Here is an 18,626-nt window from a genome sequence, read left to right on the forward strand (position 1 = left end):
TGCATTGATGAATATGGTTGAAAGCCCTAATATGTATTTTGCTTTGAGAGACAACAAATTTACCTGCAAGAGCATTCACATGGATGCCTGCCCATCATTACACAGAGATATCTTTCCTGGTCAAGACAACATTTTCACAGCATGAATCAAAACAATTTTCAGTTTGGCTACTAAAGCAATTTCTTTTTTTTTTTTTTTTTTACTTTCTTTAGAATGCACTAAAAATCTTTTTATGAATCATCACCATCAGCTGCAAGTTTAAATTCCAAACAAAATTGTAAGAAAAAAAAGAAAATATGATAAATGCTACTTGGGTACAGGAAAATATAGAGCAGGACATGGAAATTATAGTAATTCAGATGCCAGGAGGTCAAGTATCAAACTGTAAGTTTTAGTTGCACCACATTAATGAAGCATCTGTGGTGTTTGCCCAGACTCACTTTTCCATTTAGCAATTTATCTCTTGTAGCACTCTAGACAAAAAAATAGTTAAAGATATTCTATTAATGCTTCTTTTTCACACTACTGTTGTGATCTGTATTTATTTAAATGGTGTTCCTTATTTTTGTCATTTTCCCAGTGGCTTGAAGAACAAGTGCTCAGATACAGCTACAAGCTATCAAAAATAAAACTGGCAGTGAATTTAACAGGCACAGGGCTGAGGAAATGTAAGAAAGTTGCAATTTTGAAAAATTAAATGTCACAGAGTCTTTGTTAGACTACATCATGGTTGCCCAGAGGGTACTTTAATTTAGATTTCACCAGAAACAAAATGGGATTGTGGTTATGGTGGGACTGATAGTGGAGACTTGGACTTTGGTCTCTTGTCTTGCATTTCTTTGCAAACTTAAGGAAAACACAGTGAGTCAGAACCTGTCAAGATTGCTTTTGATCCCTTTCCTGAGGCCTAATTAGGGAGGTACTTAGTCTAGAGAGACCCTTTAAATAGCCTGTTGGGGGTAGACCATATCCTTATGTAGCATTTTTCCACTTTGTGCTCCTGACTCTCTGGGTAACATTGACATGGAGTCAATTTTCTCACTGAGCAGAAATGCAAGTTTATTGTATGGCTCCTTCTCAGTATCCTACAGACATGTAGTGGAACAATATGAATAGATGAATGCTATTATTTGTAGCTAGGTCTGTAACAGAAAGTACATATCCAACTATCTGTTCCTTCTGGGAAGTTCCCACAGGCCAAGATTTTTGCTCCTTGGTTGAGTAAACTTGTGTAGATTCAGAAGGAAGTTCTGAGTTTTGCAAAAATGGAAAAAAAAATAAAATCTTTGAATACTTTCAAAGAAATCACTGCTTCTTGCAAACTGAATCACCATCAGGTGCTGGCCTACCTTATGGAATAATCAAGAAGAATGAAACACATAATGTACTACCATTCTAACAAGGTATTTTTAAGAGAAAGGAAAATCTTAAAAAATACTTTGTGCAAAACCACCAAGTGACAGTAAAATAATGAGTATATGCTATTGCTGCCTAAAGAAAATGAAAGATAAACAACCAAAAGTTACAGACTCTTGTTTCATATCCAGGTTTTCCAGCATTTCAAACAACTCCAATACAGGATAGCACAACTATTACTAAGAGAACTGAATAAAGAATTAATAACAGATCAAGAGACCCTGAACTGGCATGAGAAAGACTGTAGCAGGCCTTTGGGGGGGTTGCTGCTACACTCAGGCTATGGTGAAGACAACAACAATGGGAAACTGATAAACAGTTGGGGTTTTTTCCCCTTAAAGGGCTTAGTATAAGGACTCATTATTATAACATCAGAAGGCATTGCCTACTGCAATCTAAAACCAACAAGTGCTGTTAGCTGCAATCATACAGCAATAATTGAGCACGCTGCGCGTCCTTCAGTGTTTAGGAAAACAGAAGTGACTTAGAACATGACAAACAGACAGGCTGATGCACCATTCTTAGGAATAAAGAAAGCCAGGAGATGAGATACCTACTGGCAAAAAAATCTGTCCAGCTGCTTACTTTTTGCTCATATTACTTGGGAATTTCAGTGCTTCTGCTCAGAAGTAGCAAAGCAGTAATTGCTCAGATCTACCTGGAAGCTGCCTATATCAGGCCCAGAAAAAGCCAGCATGTGGAACTTCAGCCAGTTCCTCCATAAAGAAGGAAAACTCACCCCTGCCATGCTCTGGAGAGATGGATTTCCTGTGCTTTATGTTTTGAGTTGTGTCTCTGTATTCTGTGTATATTGTATTACTGTGTACAACCACTATAAAAGTGTCAAAAACAAGAATAGTGAGGTTCCAATTGAAAAGTGGCACTGAAACTACTGAGAAAACTGAAAGAGGGAGGTTGTTTCCCATCAGCTGCAGGAGGCACAGAGCCAGAAGCTGCTGCTGCTGAACTGTGCCAAGGAAACAGGGATACTGAAAAGCCTAATTGGAATCATCACTTACCATCACATACCTGTGCTCGCACAAACAATGGAAATGTAGCAAATGCAAACCACCAGCCCGGTAATTCCTCAGTGAGCCATCTTCCAGGGAAAATAATGCACATGCACTGCAGAAGCTGACTGAAATGTCTTATTCAGCCTCAGAAATGAGGACACACCTGATCTTCCTGGCTGATTAGAAGTGATTAGCTCTTCCTAAATCAATACATATACTGTGCACAGACATCCTCATGTCTTGACCACAACACCCTAGGGGGCTATACCAGACCCAAACCGGTGAATTCTTGGGATGGGCTTTGCAGAATGCTGTTATTCTGACTAAATGCCTACTTTCACAACAAAGCCATAGAACATGAATGAACTAATACTGTGCTCACCAACAGCACTTACACCCTCATGCTGCCAGTGCAATACACAGGACCACCAAGACACTGCATGCACTTAAAATGCTCTCCCATAAAACCCCAAACAGTCAAAAAACCCCATATAAATTAACAGCCTCTGGAAATAGGGACAAACTGAGATTCTAAAGGCAAACAACAGAGACAAATTAGTTACAGCAGGGAATCACTGATGAAATATAAAGGTAATTTAAAATTCCTGCTCCTGCTACCCCTCATCCTCATGTTATTGTTTTTTATCCTTTTACAAAATATCTAATCTTTTACATAGGAAAGTAGAACAATGAAGCTCAGAAGAGGGTACAAAAATTCCTTGCTACGAAAAAGAGTATGGATTCTTCTGGACCACAAATTACTTATTTTTAGGATTACAATCTTTGTTGTCTCTTAATTGTCTGTAAAAGCCTAAATTAACTGCGAATCTACAGTGAGGGAAAAGGAAAACTAAATCTTATCTCTTGATAGTTCATGTAATCAAACCCTATTTTGTGAATTGTCTAAGTTCTAAAATGCCCCAGTTTTATGAACTTAGTTTCCCATAGTGTAAAAAAAAAAAAAAATTGTTTATTTTGCTTCTTCTTTTGATTTTGGGTATCAAATCATGTTACTCTGTAACTTCAGTGTGTGTTAAGCACAAAACTTTCCACAGTGAGACCCATTTCCATGGACTGTCACACAAAATCTGAAACTACTAACAACTGAAAGCTATGAAAATACTGGGAAAATACTCTGTGATGATAGAAAGAATTATGTTCTCGAAGAAGAAAAATACAAATTGACTACTGTCCATATCACGTTAAAAGCCACTACTGTCAATTTTGTGGACTTGCATCCCTTGTGCCATGGTACTACTGACATGCCAGCATCGTGTGTATGTGATTATGTCAGGTATTCTGTTCCAGAAGTCATTGTCACCTATTTCACATTTGTCTGATAGGTGCCACCAAAACTTCTGTTCACAACAGACTATGGGTCATCACCATATTGACCCCTCCCATGTATCTGCAGACTAACAAGAAAGCAAAAACCTCAGGAGATGCAGCTATTTTTAAAAGACTAAACATTCAAGACTATGTATTTCCTCATATTTATTTTTTAACTGTATTTTTCTAAAATATATTAAAATAGAAAAGATGTTCATCTGATTCATACAAAGAAAATACCAATAATAAAATAAGTAATAAAATACTGAAAATATATGAAAGCACCAAAACATTAAAATATTCATATTGGCAAAGACTCTAAGAATAGATTTCTGGCAATTTTACAGTAAAGTGCTATTCAATCCACCCAAATTAAGGAATTGACATTTTAATAGTATGGTTATTGTTATCTTAAGGTTACAAACTACTTTGTTATTTTTCTCACTAAGACAACAAACCATTTCATTGTAAGCAAAGCATTTGAGTTGCATGCACATAAAAAAGAACCCAAGTAACAACTTCATTATAAGCAGTTAACAATATAAATTGCCAAATCATTAGGAATACAAAATACTGAGAAACAAAATAGGCAGAGATGAGATTATTGAAAACTCCAGAAAAAGCAGATGCAGTAAACCATTGTATAAATTAAGAGAGGACAGAAGACTGTGCACCAAACATTTCTGCAGCTTGCTTTGTACATGGCATTTTTTTAGTAATGATATTGCTGGCTTTATTAGTTAATCTGTATATAATTTTAAACTGCCCTTTTCTATTTTCTAGAAATGATCCTACATCACCAACACACTGTAAGCAAAAAGACAGAAGCAGAGTATGACCTTTATTTTTCCTTAATAATCACTTCTCATCTATTGAAGTCAGCAGACAAAATCAGTAAATCTGTTACAAAGCCATTTTGTAGCAAAAATTAATTCAAGTAACATAATTCTTTTAAATCTCCTAAAGAGTGAAAATTTAAAATGTATGAAAGATACCATCAGTCTCCTTTTAAGTTTTCATCATTTTAATATACATATTTACAGCAATGAGTACAAAGAATCATTGTTAGCAAAGTTCTTTCTAGCTTCATGCACCATTTCCACAACAATTTCTGTGAAATGCCAGATATAATACTTTTATGTTGCCTTCAAGTGTATTTAATCTTCTTTATTTGAGTTGCTTTTTTTCATAATTTCATATGTAATTTAACCATATTGCACAGCTCAGAGTAAGTTCTTACACTGACTATTTAATAGCCTTTTTATGAACCAATAATAGGCCATCACAGTAAAGAAGTCAGCTCCCACACTCCTTCTGTAATTTGAATACAAGTTGCTTTCAAAAAAAAAAAAAAAAAAAAGAAAAAAAGAGAATAGGAATAGTGTCTTGTCTTGTGCGTATGTCACTCGGTAAGAAATGTTTGCACTAACTTTTCCTTTAGAAGAAGCAGAAAAATAAGGAATTTAACCAATGAGAGCAATGAGTCTGAATTATCAAAATAATTACTAACAACATAGATCTTCCTTTATGTGTATGTACATACACTGATTATATAAAAAAATTCACCTGTACTACATAATTTCTGTAAATTTTCCTGGATGAACAGATTAACCTTGGAATACTAAGTTAACTTCTTGCATCTTCTATGGGAGTGATTCAGAATGTAAGAATGAATATGATGAAAATAAATGAAATATTGTATTTGAAGTAGTTGAGTAGAGAAAAAAAAAGCACAACAGTCTTAAATAATGTTGTATTTGGTTTCCTCCTTCCAGTTCAGTAGTTTTTATTGAGTTATACAGTGAAAATAGGTCCTAGCTTTAACATCTTCCTCATGCCCTATTGTTCAACTTAGACAGTAATTTCAGTAATTTTTTTTGCTGGTCATTCGTTTCTTTGATCTTTTTTTTTTCCCCAGTAAACTGTTCCTTGTTCATTGCTGTAGGCTCACAAACCTCATTTTGGCAGTTCCAGAATCCAAGTGCAGCACTGCAATCTTTTTGACTCCAACGAGCCATGATAGGCAGCAGCACATCCAGGGCACAGCAATTCTTTTTAGCTTCTCTGGGCATAAGCCAGGTAGAAGCAGAAGGCAGCAACAGTAACTGATAGCAGTGATAAAACAACTGACAGCTGCTGGAACCAGAGGCAGCGATTCATCTGCTCCTCAAGTCTTTTATTAATCTGCAGTAAATGAGTTAGCTGAAAATAGAACAGTTTCATTTAGTCAGAATTACTGCACTTGAAAGCACTTGGCAATTTTGAGCTATTTTGGTGAAAAGAGAAAAGGAAAAGAGGAAAGGAAAAGAAAGAGGAAAGGAAAAGGGAAAGGGAAAAGAAGCCTTCTCTCAATGGTCTCTCAGCAATACCTTTTCCATCACTACACATTTCAGGAATTTCTCCCACTAAAGGAGCTTCAAGTCTTAAGTTATGGATAACCAATATGGCCTGCATCAAGCAGGTCACATCTTTACACTCAGAAGCAAAGAAACCACTGGTGCTCACTAATATGTCAGATCTGTATATACACAAGAAAAATGAGCAAACTGCACTGAAAATTTAATGATTATTAAATCATTATCATTAAACAAAATAATTAAATCACTATCACTGATGTAGTTACCTTCAATTGCTGCAACATTCAAATAGCATAATTCACAAAATACCAAAAAGGTTCAGTAAAAATTCTTTTTATCTCTACCATATTCTATAATTTTGCTGAATATTCAGCACACAGGAATATGCTATTACCTGTATATGTAAATCTTCATTAGTTTTTGCTGGAATATTAAATGCATTGTCTTTTAATGTCAGAGAAGAGGGCTTACTACTTTCTATGACATGACACCTGAGCCTGTAAAAAGGAAACAAGAACACACACCAAAAATCACAAATTTAATGCAACATTGTATAATTAGGAGTAAACAGTCAATCTTAAGATGATAAAGTCCCTGCACTTTTAAAATTTAAGAGACAGTAATTATAATGACAGTACATTTAGTCTAGGTTTACCAAAAAGTAAAGGTCAGCATTCATGAACAACTCATGTACACAGCACACTTGCGATCAAGTAACTTCTCTCTATTGTTTCAGGGTCTGTCTTAAAAAAAACCCAAATAAATTGCACCACTTATGCAAGGAAGCTTAAGGTCACTCACATGATGTAGATTTTATTCAAAAGGGAAGTAAGGGATAAGCACTTGAAGCAAACACAGAACAAGACTTCGGCATCACGACTCAAAAAATACTTTTTCCACAGTAGTTTTGGCCATGAAGGGGTAAAGGCAGCTCCAAAAAAACCAGCCCCACAAACCCACAGAAAAACCCCAGGAACAATCTAAGGCAAAAAAACCAGTCAAAACTGCAGGGAACTTTTCCTAGTCATGTTCAGTGATACTACCCAATGTGACTGGATGAGAGAGAACAGCAACAGGTGCATTTAAAAATGTGTGGGGGGAAATGTATTTTTCTAGCAATTTTTCTAGATGACTTTTTCACCACTCAATATTGAAAATACACATATGAACATGTGGTAGGTTTTCAGAAATTTTCTACAAAATTCTGATTTTCCCTAATAGAAAAGGAACATTTTTAATATTGTCTAGAAAATAGTTTTGTATTTACTATGTCTGCTTTCCTTGACTGCTTCCTTTTAGAAAACTCAAGCGACACATTCTTATAAAAAAACCAAAATCCCTATTGTTCATGTGTTCACATAGATTCATATTTTTTCCACTTAACTCTTCATCAGCACAAGAACAACAGAAAAAAAAAAAAAAAAAAAAAAAAAAGAGCACATCCAGCATACCATTTTATACATTAAACCCACATCTAATCAGTTAAAACAGAGCAGAAGTCTCAGTAATGTATTTTGGTCAGTAACCACACAAGTGGGTTTGGAGAACCCTTCACTGATTATGATTACACAAGTGCTATAAATCAGCTAAACAATAAAAGCTAAAAAAGACCCCAAATCCCTGTTACCAGAAAACCATATGCTTACCTATGTTCCATCACTTTGGTCCTAGGGACTTCTTTCCAAAACTGAGTCAGTTCTGGCACACCTGCTCCAGAAGACTGGTCCATTTCTGCTGCCATTATAAGGAAACGATCCTGCAAAGAAGCTGCAAAACCTGCCCTCAAGGAAGACAAAGAAAAAAAAAAGAAAAAGAAAAAAAAAACCACAACAGCATGCTTAGCTAAAATGGCAATATTGCAAGGAGGATAGAAGTATTTTGCACAAAAGTGCCATAAAATGAGAACTTGTTTATTGCAGGACACTAGTCACTGACTTACTAGAAATAAAATTAAGGAAATCATTCTCTAAAGCCCAATAATTCTAATTACAGTTTTCCCAAAATTATATATGTTCATTTTAACAGAACTAGTTTCATCTTAATAGCTCAAAGACAACGCAAAATTTTCTCCAGCAAATTCACCTGTCCTTGCAACCATTTAGGAAACTGATTTACTGCAGATAAACTCCCACTGTAATAATGAACCAGTGAGACAACTGCCACTCAGACTTTTTGTTTTTTAAGACAAGAAATAAAATGGGTTGCAGACAACAGCTGCTTATGCCTGAGTGGAGCAGTAAATCAATACAGGCAGCTACTCAAATCCTTTCTGACATCCATGTTTTTCTAACAAATGGTACCATTCTCATACAAGAATCAAGCAGACATGGGCATCGGTCAGTCCTACACACCAGCAAGCACACACAACCAACAAGTGTCTACAGCATGTCTAGTAATGCAACTTGCCCAGATTTCTTACAAGCTCTATTTTACATTTTTACTTACCACCATGAAGAGAAACTATTATATCTAATGATGTGCCAGGTTCACAGCTGCTGTTACTGGGTTTAACCCTGTATTTTTCAGGTGCAGTTGTTCTCACCTATAAACAAGAAATATGAAGGATACAGTAAGTGCAAGCACAAAGTACGATTGCTTGATAACTTCTCTCATTCTTTAATAACTAAATCCCCAAAAGCTTGACTATTAGGACAAGTCTCTAAAATATATCATTTTGTAAGCATAATAGGACTCTTACATATTCCTTTTTCCTCCTTGTCAATTGCATTTATCCTTTGTTTTCTTGCATTTGCTATTTTTCTTTTGCATACATATTTAAAACCAGCCAAGAACATGTTATAATAAATATGAAAATATGAAAACTTTAAGTTATTTTAATGTGCAGAAAATGCAAAACATGGGAAAAAACCCACAAACATGCAAGTAAACTCTGAAGCAAATATAGCTACTAATTCCTTTGATGGTGACATTTGCAGATGGATCTGCAGAATTTTGGAGTATTACTAACTTGTTTCCAGCCAGTATTTTAAAAGAAACATTCTAAAAAGATGACTTTTCAATGCTCAAGCCTTTCTTTTTCAAGAAGTATTACTTTCACCAAAAAACTAACCATTACTTTAGCTCTTTTTTAGTCAACACTCCAAAGATTTTTAATACTAATTATCCCCTTTGAGGTGGTACATCGTAGGCACAAATTCAGCCAGAAGATCTTTGATCTGCCTCAAACATTACACTACACAATAAAAAATTTCATCTGTAAAATGGATTTAATAGTATTCTTCCTCCTTACAGAAAACAAGACAAAGTTATACAGTTAGTAAACCAGGCCACACATAAAACACTTACTTTAAAAGCCACTACATTTTTAGTGACATTTGTGAGAACTATCAAACATTTTTTCTCTCCAGTTTCTTTGGATCCAAAGTATAGCTCTTCTGCTGGGCTAATAGGAAATTTAAAAATAGTTAGTTTCTTCAGATTATCTTTTTACAATAGATCATAGAAAAAACATGACCACACCTCCAGAAAAATAAAATACTTTCTGCCCTCATAGCATAAACAGATTTTCATCAAAAAAAGCTATGGAAACAAAAAGCAGAAATTTTGTAGTGAAGCTCAGAGTTGACTCATGACAAGTGGAACTGGCTGCCTCAGCTGATTACTGCCCTCAACTTCTGCCATCTGTAACAGCAGGAACAGCCAACAGATACTCAGAGTCAGCTACTGCATCTTTGGGCAGTGTGTTAAGGGAAAGCATTGCTGACTTTAATTTATGCTCATGCTAAGGAATATAAGGTGTCACAGACAGGAAGTTCAACCTCGAACATCTATCCTTGTCATGGATATAGTGCACACATAAGAGGAGGCAGATATCCTTCCAATCATTTCAACCACAACAGCTGAATCCACTTGCACTTATGAGTCAGTCTTCACATACTTGTGGTACCACATGCATAAATAAAGTTATTGCTTGTTTTTAATATTCTTGTGCAATTAAGAGAGTCATGCGTGAGATATTTTAAACCACATCAAACTAACACAACTCAATTTGGATAAGCATTCAAATGAACACTAGTAGGTAAAAGGTAGGGCATGCTCATATAGTACAAGTTGAAAGGAAACTTGAGTAGCAAGAAGAACTTTTCTTTCATTATGTCCCATGAGGAGCACACAAAGAACTGCCATTCTACTCTGTACTACTGAACTGCATATTCTTTTTCAAAACCCATGTCCTCTTTTTGGAATGCCAATTTCATGTTAGCTTGACCTCCTCCTCAAAAGACTTCCTTTTGTGGTACCAATCCTTCTTCTTCTCAGCATATGAGCTGAGAAGAAAAGCCCTTGGTGCTGTAGGGCAAGTGTGAACGCCCATGCTGGAAGCAGATTCTGGGGGTAACTGTGATGTTGCGGTGCTGATGTTTTACAGTGCATTAGTCACTCCACATGACAAGACTACTTTTGCGGTGGGGATAAGGAAGTGTGCCAAATAAGGTAGAAACCAAAAAAATTATGGGTTTAAAACAGCTTCATATGGTAATTCTCTTCTCCTCTCAGAATTCTTTCATTTCCAAACTGTCAATTTAAGTAACCGGTGCTAGGGAAGGGAAGGATTGTGGCTACAACATAGTTTAGCTATCTTAATACTGTACTACTGCAGCTGTGTGTAACAGCGATTGCAAGATGAACCATAAATGAAACGAGATAAAAATAATCAGCCTCAAGCCCTGAACATGATCTAGGGGAGGAACATTCTGCCAGAGCCTGATTTTTCTTGTTCTACCAATTATGGTCATTGAGGGAAAAAAAAAAAAAAAAAAAAAAAAAAAAAAAAAAAAAAAAAAAAAGCTTGGGGACCATGGCTGTATGGCTCTTGTCTGTGAAATCAAGTTCCACAGCATTAGGGGTTAGTGGTATGTAGCTATTAGGAGGGTGGATTATGGATTGTTTAAACAAACACCCAAGCTTTTTAACTTTCACGAATGCAGGAATTTCCTTACTCTGATGTGTGTGACATAACCAGCCAGTACTAGAAATTCTTGTACCACAACACACCATGAGCTGCTCCTCCGCCAGACAGTACAAGGAAACTGCTGCTTTTTGTCCGACCAAACAAATTCATTTATTGAGGAGAAAGTAAGAGGTAGCCTTTCATTGTAAGGTACACAAGGCAAATACAATTGTGATCTAAATGAGGGAGACAGCTGTCTCATAAGTATGATTAAAAATACAAGAAACAGAAGGGCACAAGGACCCAGCTTTGGTCCACGATTTTATGGTGCCAGAGCTGCAGTGCTTCAGCTGCGTGCTCAGACTCCAGTCCACTCCCTTCACAGGGCATTGCTGGGAGATGAGCAAGATGCGAGTTAATCATGGTGGCAGAGCTTATGGTCTCTGTGATAGGTGCCTACAACTGGTTATGAATGGCACTATAGATTACTGGTTCAATCACCTTCAGTTTAATGCCCAGAGCAACAGCTGCATTTGGGATTTTACTTTAAAAACAAAACAAACAGCAAGAACAATGGAGACACCAGTGCTTTATTTTCCATGACAGCAAGACTACAAGTATTAACACCACTACACTTGACTAAGTTTACTCTTCCATGTGTTGCAGTCCATGTAAGTTACTTCTATTCAATGACAGCTTGATGTATTTTAAGAGAAAAAAAGGAACTTTCTGGGGGTGTTTCTGCTTGTTTGGAGTATTTTTTTTTCTTGTCTGCTTATGATTTGTGCTCCTTTCATTTTTTAATTAAAAAGTGGTTGGAAAAACGCATCTAGCATTTGTGATTGTCACAGAAAAAGTTCAACATTCTTTTATAATCAAAATTCTGAGTCTACGCCTTTGTCTTGCCATACAAGAAATTAAGGCTATACAAAGGAGGTTTTTAATTTCAAAATTAGGAAAAATTTACACGTACAAAATATATTTATGCTAATGAGCATGTCATTATTAAAATTCATTCCAAAACTAATTCATTACAGCACTTAAAAAGTTAGCTAAGAAATTACCTAAAAATTAGATATTTTCTTCATTCATCTAATAGCAAACTGAAAGTGAAAATAAAAGTTAACACCTAAATCAAATTCTAAACAAGCATCTTAACCTAAAAGGCAGCGAAAAGAAAAAGTGATATTGGCTAACTGATTTCTTTATCCTGGTTTAGTAATAAAAATAACTGCAAGATGTAGCGTCTTGGATGACAAAACCTTCTGGGTAGATATGTCATTAGAGAGCCCTTTCCACACAAAATAAATTGGACCCATTAATCAAGTTTAACTGGTGGAAACTATTACTGTAGACATTTATACCATCATAAGCCAAAAGAATTCAAGCAAGATTTGACAGTGAAAAGTGTCTTGAAAAAACATTGGTTTTTCTTGAGCCAGTGAAATCAAACAATGTCAAACCACTGGTCTCATTACAGATAAGGACAGGCTTAACTTCGTCAGATGGTTTCTCAATATAAACAAAACACTTCTGCAATTCTATGGAATACACACCTATTTGTACAAAAAATATACCAATCTTTGGTGACACCAGAAGATTCACGGAAAACTTGTAAAACTAGAAAAACTCTTCGAGCTTTGTAAAAATTCATCTTAAAAAGTTGTTTATAATTTGTTTTCCTCTAACAGTCTGAAAAAAGTTTATTTTGAAAACCAACTAGTTCAGTACTCAAGTGTCCAAGGCACATTGTAAAAAGAAAATTTAAGAAAATTATTATTACCTGATATGTAATAAAGATCCTTTAAAAGTGGTTAATGCTTTCTTTGCATTTTTTGGTTTGACCTCTGTTTTGTCAGTTTCCTCTGATTTGGAAATTTGTTCTACAGAATTCATCTGAGTAAAAATGATAGTTAAAATGATTAACTAGAAACCTGGATTACATGTTACAGAATCATGCAGGTATTTCAAAGAATATGATGGGGCTTATTTGAACAGTTTACATATTACAGACCAAGCTTTATATATATTCATTCCCTGAAGGCGCTTGAAGTCCACTGAATAAAATGATTTACTATAGAAGATACATAACACATTAAACATGTATGAAACAAAAATTCTGCTTTGTCTTTTTTCCATGTAGTTTCCTGCTGGTCGGGTCTGTTTTTGAAAGCTCCAGACATACTAAGTTACAGCACTTCAAATATCAAAGATTATAAAGCACTTATATTATTCATCCATTGCAAATTAAAATTAAAACAGATTAAAACAATCACTGTACCACTAACTGAAAACACAGTACCAATTCCACACTTCATTGCATTGCAGGATAGCTAAACATATCTTCACTGCTCTAATATGAAACTCTGAAGTATTGCAGAACATAAAAGAAATAATGCTGATTGAAATGGTGCTTTCAAAACTGCAGGTACATCTTAGGTTCTGAGGGTTTTCTTCTATAATATTAGGAAAATACATGCAAAACAGGGCAGATGCTGGGGGGTAACAGAAGACTGAAAGAAGTAGCAACATCATAATTCCAGATCAGTTGACTCAAGAGTTTGCTTAGTCTCCTTTTTTATTCCACTTTTAATATGGAAAAAAGACATGAAGATAACTCAGTTCAAGCAAGTCTGAAGTATGGGAAGGAAAGGAATACAAAACTTTATATGAAATAGTCTATATAAAAAGAACCCACACAGGAACTTTTTTTAATAATTATATAAAAGTGGTAGAAAAGGGTTAGTGTGTAAATACACTGCACTAGTTATATGTTAGGCTTTGTTCAACATAAAACTACCAGAAAAAAATATTACTGTAGAACACAAAAGTGGAAGCACCTACAGGAGAACCACTTACTAACCAAGTTTATCACTCATGATTCCCTGTACTGAAAAAAATTGAGTAGCACCTTGGTTACAATGAATAAAAGTGAAAACAATTACATGCTTTATGGTATTTCAAGAGTAAAAAAAGTAAAAAACTAAGATACCTTAAGTAGAAAGGTAAGTGACCCAAGCAAATTAAAAGCCAACAAACACTGAGGCTTAAGCACCAAAGCACTTAAGCACTACTTAACATATTAACTTAACACTTAAGCATCAAAGGCAATTCACACACACAGAAGAAATTCTCCCTGTTTCTGTATATGAGAATCATAGCTTCTAAAATGTGTCCCAAGGAAAACATGTTACTGAGTCTAACCATGGTTATGTATTGCTTCCTTTTTGACCTTAGGGTCAGTGAAATTATCTTTTTTTTTTTTTTTTTTTTTAAAGCTGGCCAAGTTGCAAATAACAGCTGGACTACTTGGTGAGCTGCACATTTCAAATTATTCTGACAAACCTGGAATGGTAAATGAATCTGTATTCTACTCCATTAAACAGAAGTTTTGCAGGTAATATTCCAAAATTAATTATGGTAATAAAGTAGTGAATTTCGGATTTTTTCTACTATTTTCAAGAGCAATACCCCCAGTTAATATCACTGCATATTCCTAAATATCACTTCATATGAACTTGTGTAAAACAATGCCTTTATTTTTGGATAAACAAAATTGCAGGAATACTATGTTGCAAAACATGATTGATGGAGTAGGAATACATTTTGTCCTGAGAATAAATGAAAACATTTCTGTGTTGAGATTTTATCAATAATTTAAGAAAACAAAGTAACATCCAAGAGTGCATAAATATTTAACTTAAAATTTTTTCATGTACATACTGATTCAAGCATCGGAGAAAACTAGATCTATTTCAAAATGATCACCACTAAATACCTCAAAATTAAAAAGAAACCAACTAGAAAGACAACCTTTGAAAACAAAATACAGAAACCTTTTTCCTTTTGCTGTACAATTCATTATATTCCAAGAGACAGACTAAATATTTGTGCACATTTTATGCATTCTGAAGCTTGTCTTAACAGAGCAAGAGACAAGGTTGAAACTGCAACTATAATTTTTCAGTTTTCCTGTGTTCTTTTGCTAAATTAGAAGACAGAAAAACTGTTAAAAACATACAACACAAAGACAAGTAACCAAAATTATATGCCTCTTGTCCCGTTTTGTAACCATCTAGCTAGTCTTGCCTAAATCTTCACTTAGATACCTTTTTCTGATTAAGGTTTTGTGCTTCATTCAGCTCCCCAGCCTCCTTGGTGTCTGCATCTATCTCTTCTTTACTTTCATGCTCATCTTCACTTGTAATGGGCCCATTTTCACATAAAGGAGTTTGAAAATCATCATCAACCAATGGAGGATAACTGTACTTGAAAGAATCCTGAAAGATAAGGAGATTTATAAAAGATGAGTTATTCAAGAGGATTAGAAGTGCCTTCTCTAGGGTTTTTTAAATGGAAATACTGTCTTTGTTTCACATTACTTTTATGTTTCATTTATCCATTTCAAGTTGCACCCCTGCACAGAAAGCTGACACCAAGAATTTCTATTTTATCATCAAGAGACAAATAAAAACAGTCATCCAATGAAGCCAGTAAGCTGTAACTTTTATTTATATTCATAACAGAACTACAGAAGCTGGTCTATCAAGGATCAGCATTCAGAGTCTAATTCCTGAAGTTCTCTTCTTAGTTCTCAAAAATGTGGTTTAAAACTTACGACAGCTATTTCTAAAAGTATTTCAAAAGTGATGAAAAACATCAGTTGTGCCTTGTATGTTAGTTTCATAATGGCCACTTAAAAAAAGAAGGAAATAAAGCCCAAAACCATAAAACAACCCCAAATAATCCCTTAAGTTTAACATAATGTGAGTGGACCTTTAGCATATTCTGCAATTCAGACCTCTAGTCTTTGGAATGCCAAATCAATTTAAAGACCATATTTAAGATATCTGAGTAATGTAGCAGCAGAATACTTAAGTTCTCAATGACTCTACAGTAAAGGTACCTTTTCCATTGGAAGATCAGTAAAAACCAATTTTTGCTAGCTAGAAATTTGCTTAACCTTCTCCAAACTGTTTTATTACATGTAGTATTAGATGCAGTGTTTGAATGGGGATTCTCTGTTCCCACTGCATTTTCAAGCAGTTTTAAGCATCAAGTAAACTGATACAGTCTGTCAGCTTTTCCAGTGGAAAAAAATAACATAGCTTTGACTCCTGTGAGACAGAAGGGAGCAAATGCCCCTGCTTCACAAATTATGCTCCCTTCAGCAGGGAGTTACTAAAAGGTGTTTCAAGAGAGTTCTCCATAACCAAGAACATTTTCTCAAAACAAGGAATAATGTGATGTTAAGAAAGATTAAAAGGGAAAAGTCTTAGATGCACCTATTCAAAGAAACCACAAACAAAAAAGTATACTTCCTGCTCATCAGTCATCAAGGTCTAAATCTCATCTACTCTTCTGGCTACAGCAACAGTCAAAGACCTCTAGCCAGGTATTCCCTAGCTTAAACAATATCCTACTAAGGGCCAGAAGGACAAGCTTTAAGTATCAGTTACAGACCAAATCACTATTAAAAGAAAAGACTCCATCCAGTTCACAAGAAGTATTACAACAGTCTTACAGAATACTGACATCCCACATTTGACAGAAATATCCAGCTTCCCCTTATCCAAACCAACAAAGCCTTGTCATTTCCTCCCAGCAAAGGATGAAGGGCATGTAACAAAGTGACCTTAATAGAGGGAAATTAATTTTGCTGCACACTTTACTTGGCCTTGTTAATCCATGCTGCTGGATAGCTTCAAGAGCTGAGTTGTCCCACTGATGAGATTCTGTTCGAAGTCCCACACTTCCTAATCACAGTGCCTAAGTTTCAGTGGCATGGGTGCATCTACTAACAGGGTGAAAAACTCAACCAGGAAACAAGACATTTATTCAATGCCTGATATAGCCATTCTATAAACTTAAGACTCTTTTTTTATACCAAAACTAGAGAATGCATGCTACTATTTTTGGCAATTTTTGTAGAGGTGTCTTAATCACAGTAGTGATATTTTCTAAGATTACAGGCACACAGTGGCCATGAAGTCACATGCAAGTTTAGTCATGTCTTAATTTCAGGTCACTGACCTATATGAGGTACTTCCAAGAAAACCTGAGGGCTATCAATTTATATACCCAGGTGAAGAGCACAGCAGTTGCACACATTGCTCAATATTGGCATCAGTTGAGAGAATCTTGATCAATTCATCCTTGTTATATCCATCTTCTGCCAAAGACTGGGCAAAACAACACATCAAAACCCTACTGTGTCTTGTTTCAAAGTGTACACGGTATGTACATGAGTCTTGCAGAAAATATTACTGAAGAGACAAATCTCCCTGCTCTGTCAGAAGTGTGTATGCCTTAAGAACTGAACTGTTCCAACAGCTGGAAATGGCAGAATGTGTGATACAATAGATAGGAAAGCCAGAAAACACTGAGTTATTTTTCATTTAGTAATAAATGTATACTATTACCAAGTGGCTCTTGAGCACCTAACCCTAATTTTCCAGACTGGTTAGCATCAGCTTGCTCCTAGATCTGCCTTGGACAATTTTTTTTGCTCTACCAAAATAAACCTGAAAGAAAATTACCTCTGTGCACTATGGACAAGAACAACTCGAAGCCACATATGTGATGTGTAGCATGTATAGATTAGCAATATAGACAGCCAATAGGCTGATGAGGGCTTGAATGGAACTTAGACCAAATTCATTTTCCAAAGTCCTGCAAAACCCAAGTTTCTGTTTTCCATAAGTAGTTTTAATGCTTTTGGTACTCTGGAGATACCTTTGCCCACATGCCCAAGCATGTGATACTCTTCTTTCACTGACAGTTAATCAAAGGATTTTAAAGGTATGGAAAGTTTCTGATTCATCTTTTGAGTGACCCTGAGACAGACTTAAAACATGCTTAAAGATAACTTCACTGAGCCATTGAAGCTTGAAGGCTTCCAACAGAGACAAAGAAAAGTTCCCTTAGTTAAGCAAAGTAATCACTGACTCCAAGTTCAACACTATTAATTCTATGGATTTTTTTTTTTGTTACTTCCAGAACTAGTCTCTAACATTCTTCTGGAATACAAAGAACATAAGCGCAGTGGAATCTAGGTATCTCCCCAAATTAACCCTGCCAAATGATCTGCTCCACTAGTTGCTTCCATCTGGCAAGACCTGGCTCTTCAAGATTGGATCCTGGTAGGGGACACAGCAAAGGATGCACAGATACGCTGTGTTATTCACTGGCATTATGCTCATCGTGAGTATGAAGATCTGTAACTAAATGTGTGGAAATCAAAGATGACAGAAAATGGGAAGGAGTCAAAAAAAGAAAAAAGTCCTTCACAAACAAAACCAAACATTTGAGAGAAAAATGAAAGGAATCAATTTGGGCAAGTCAGATACTGCATTTTAAAAAAGCCAGGCCTGACAAGACTAATAATGGTGAATTTTACTCTAGCTAGCTGCCTCAAGAGAAGCCAAGATTAATCATGTCATGAAAAGTTAAATTCTGAGAAAGGGCATTAAGTTGTCTGTCGTCTGGTCAGTGAAAAACTCCCTGCTATCAGAGATGCAAAGGCACTGCTTTACTGTATACACTGAAAAAATCTTGGGAAGAAAGATTCAGAGCACAATTTTGGAGTCTCAGTATTTGCTA

General features: G+C 35.5%; 1 protein-coding gene across 2 annotated transcripts in view; it reads right to left on the minus strand.

Moving 5' to 3' along the window:
* Positions 1–5,102: 5,102 nt before the first annotated feature.
* Positions 5,103–18,626, minus strand: part of MOSPD2 (motile sperm domain containing 2) — a 31,640-nt gene continuing 18,116 nt past the window's right edge. For both annotated transcript variants that reach the window (XM_053971262.1, XM_053971264.1), the window contains exons 9-15: positions 15,134–15,304; positions 12,808–12,920; positions 9,422–9,518; positions 8,561–8,657; positions 7,762–7,891; positions 6,510–6,612; positions 5,103–5,960 (exon numbers count right to left, since the gene is read on the minus strand). In XM_053971262.1, the coding sequence (XP_053827237.1) occupies positions 5,814–5,960; positions 6,510–6,612; positions 7,762–7,891; positions 8,561–8,657; positions 9,422–9,518; positions 12,808–12,920; positions 15,134–15,304 (858 nt within the window). In that variant the 3' untranslated portion in view covers positions 5,103–5,813. The remainder of the gene's footprint in view (positions 5,961–6,509; positions 6,613–7,761; positions 7,892–8,560; positions 8,658–9,421; positions 9,519–12,807; positions 12,921–15,133; positions 15,305–18,626) is intronic.

Source organism: Vidua macroura, chromosome 2 (assembly GCF_024509145.1).
Source record: "Vidua macroura isolate BioBank_ID:100142 chromosome 2, ASM2450914v1, whole genome shotgun sequence".
Taxonomy (NCBI): Eukaryota; Metazoa; Chordata; class Aves; order Passeriformes; family Viduidae; genus Vidua; species Vidua macroura.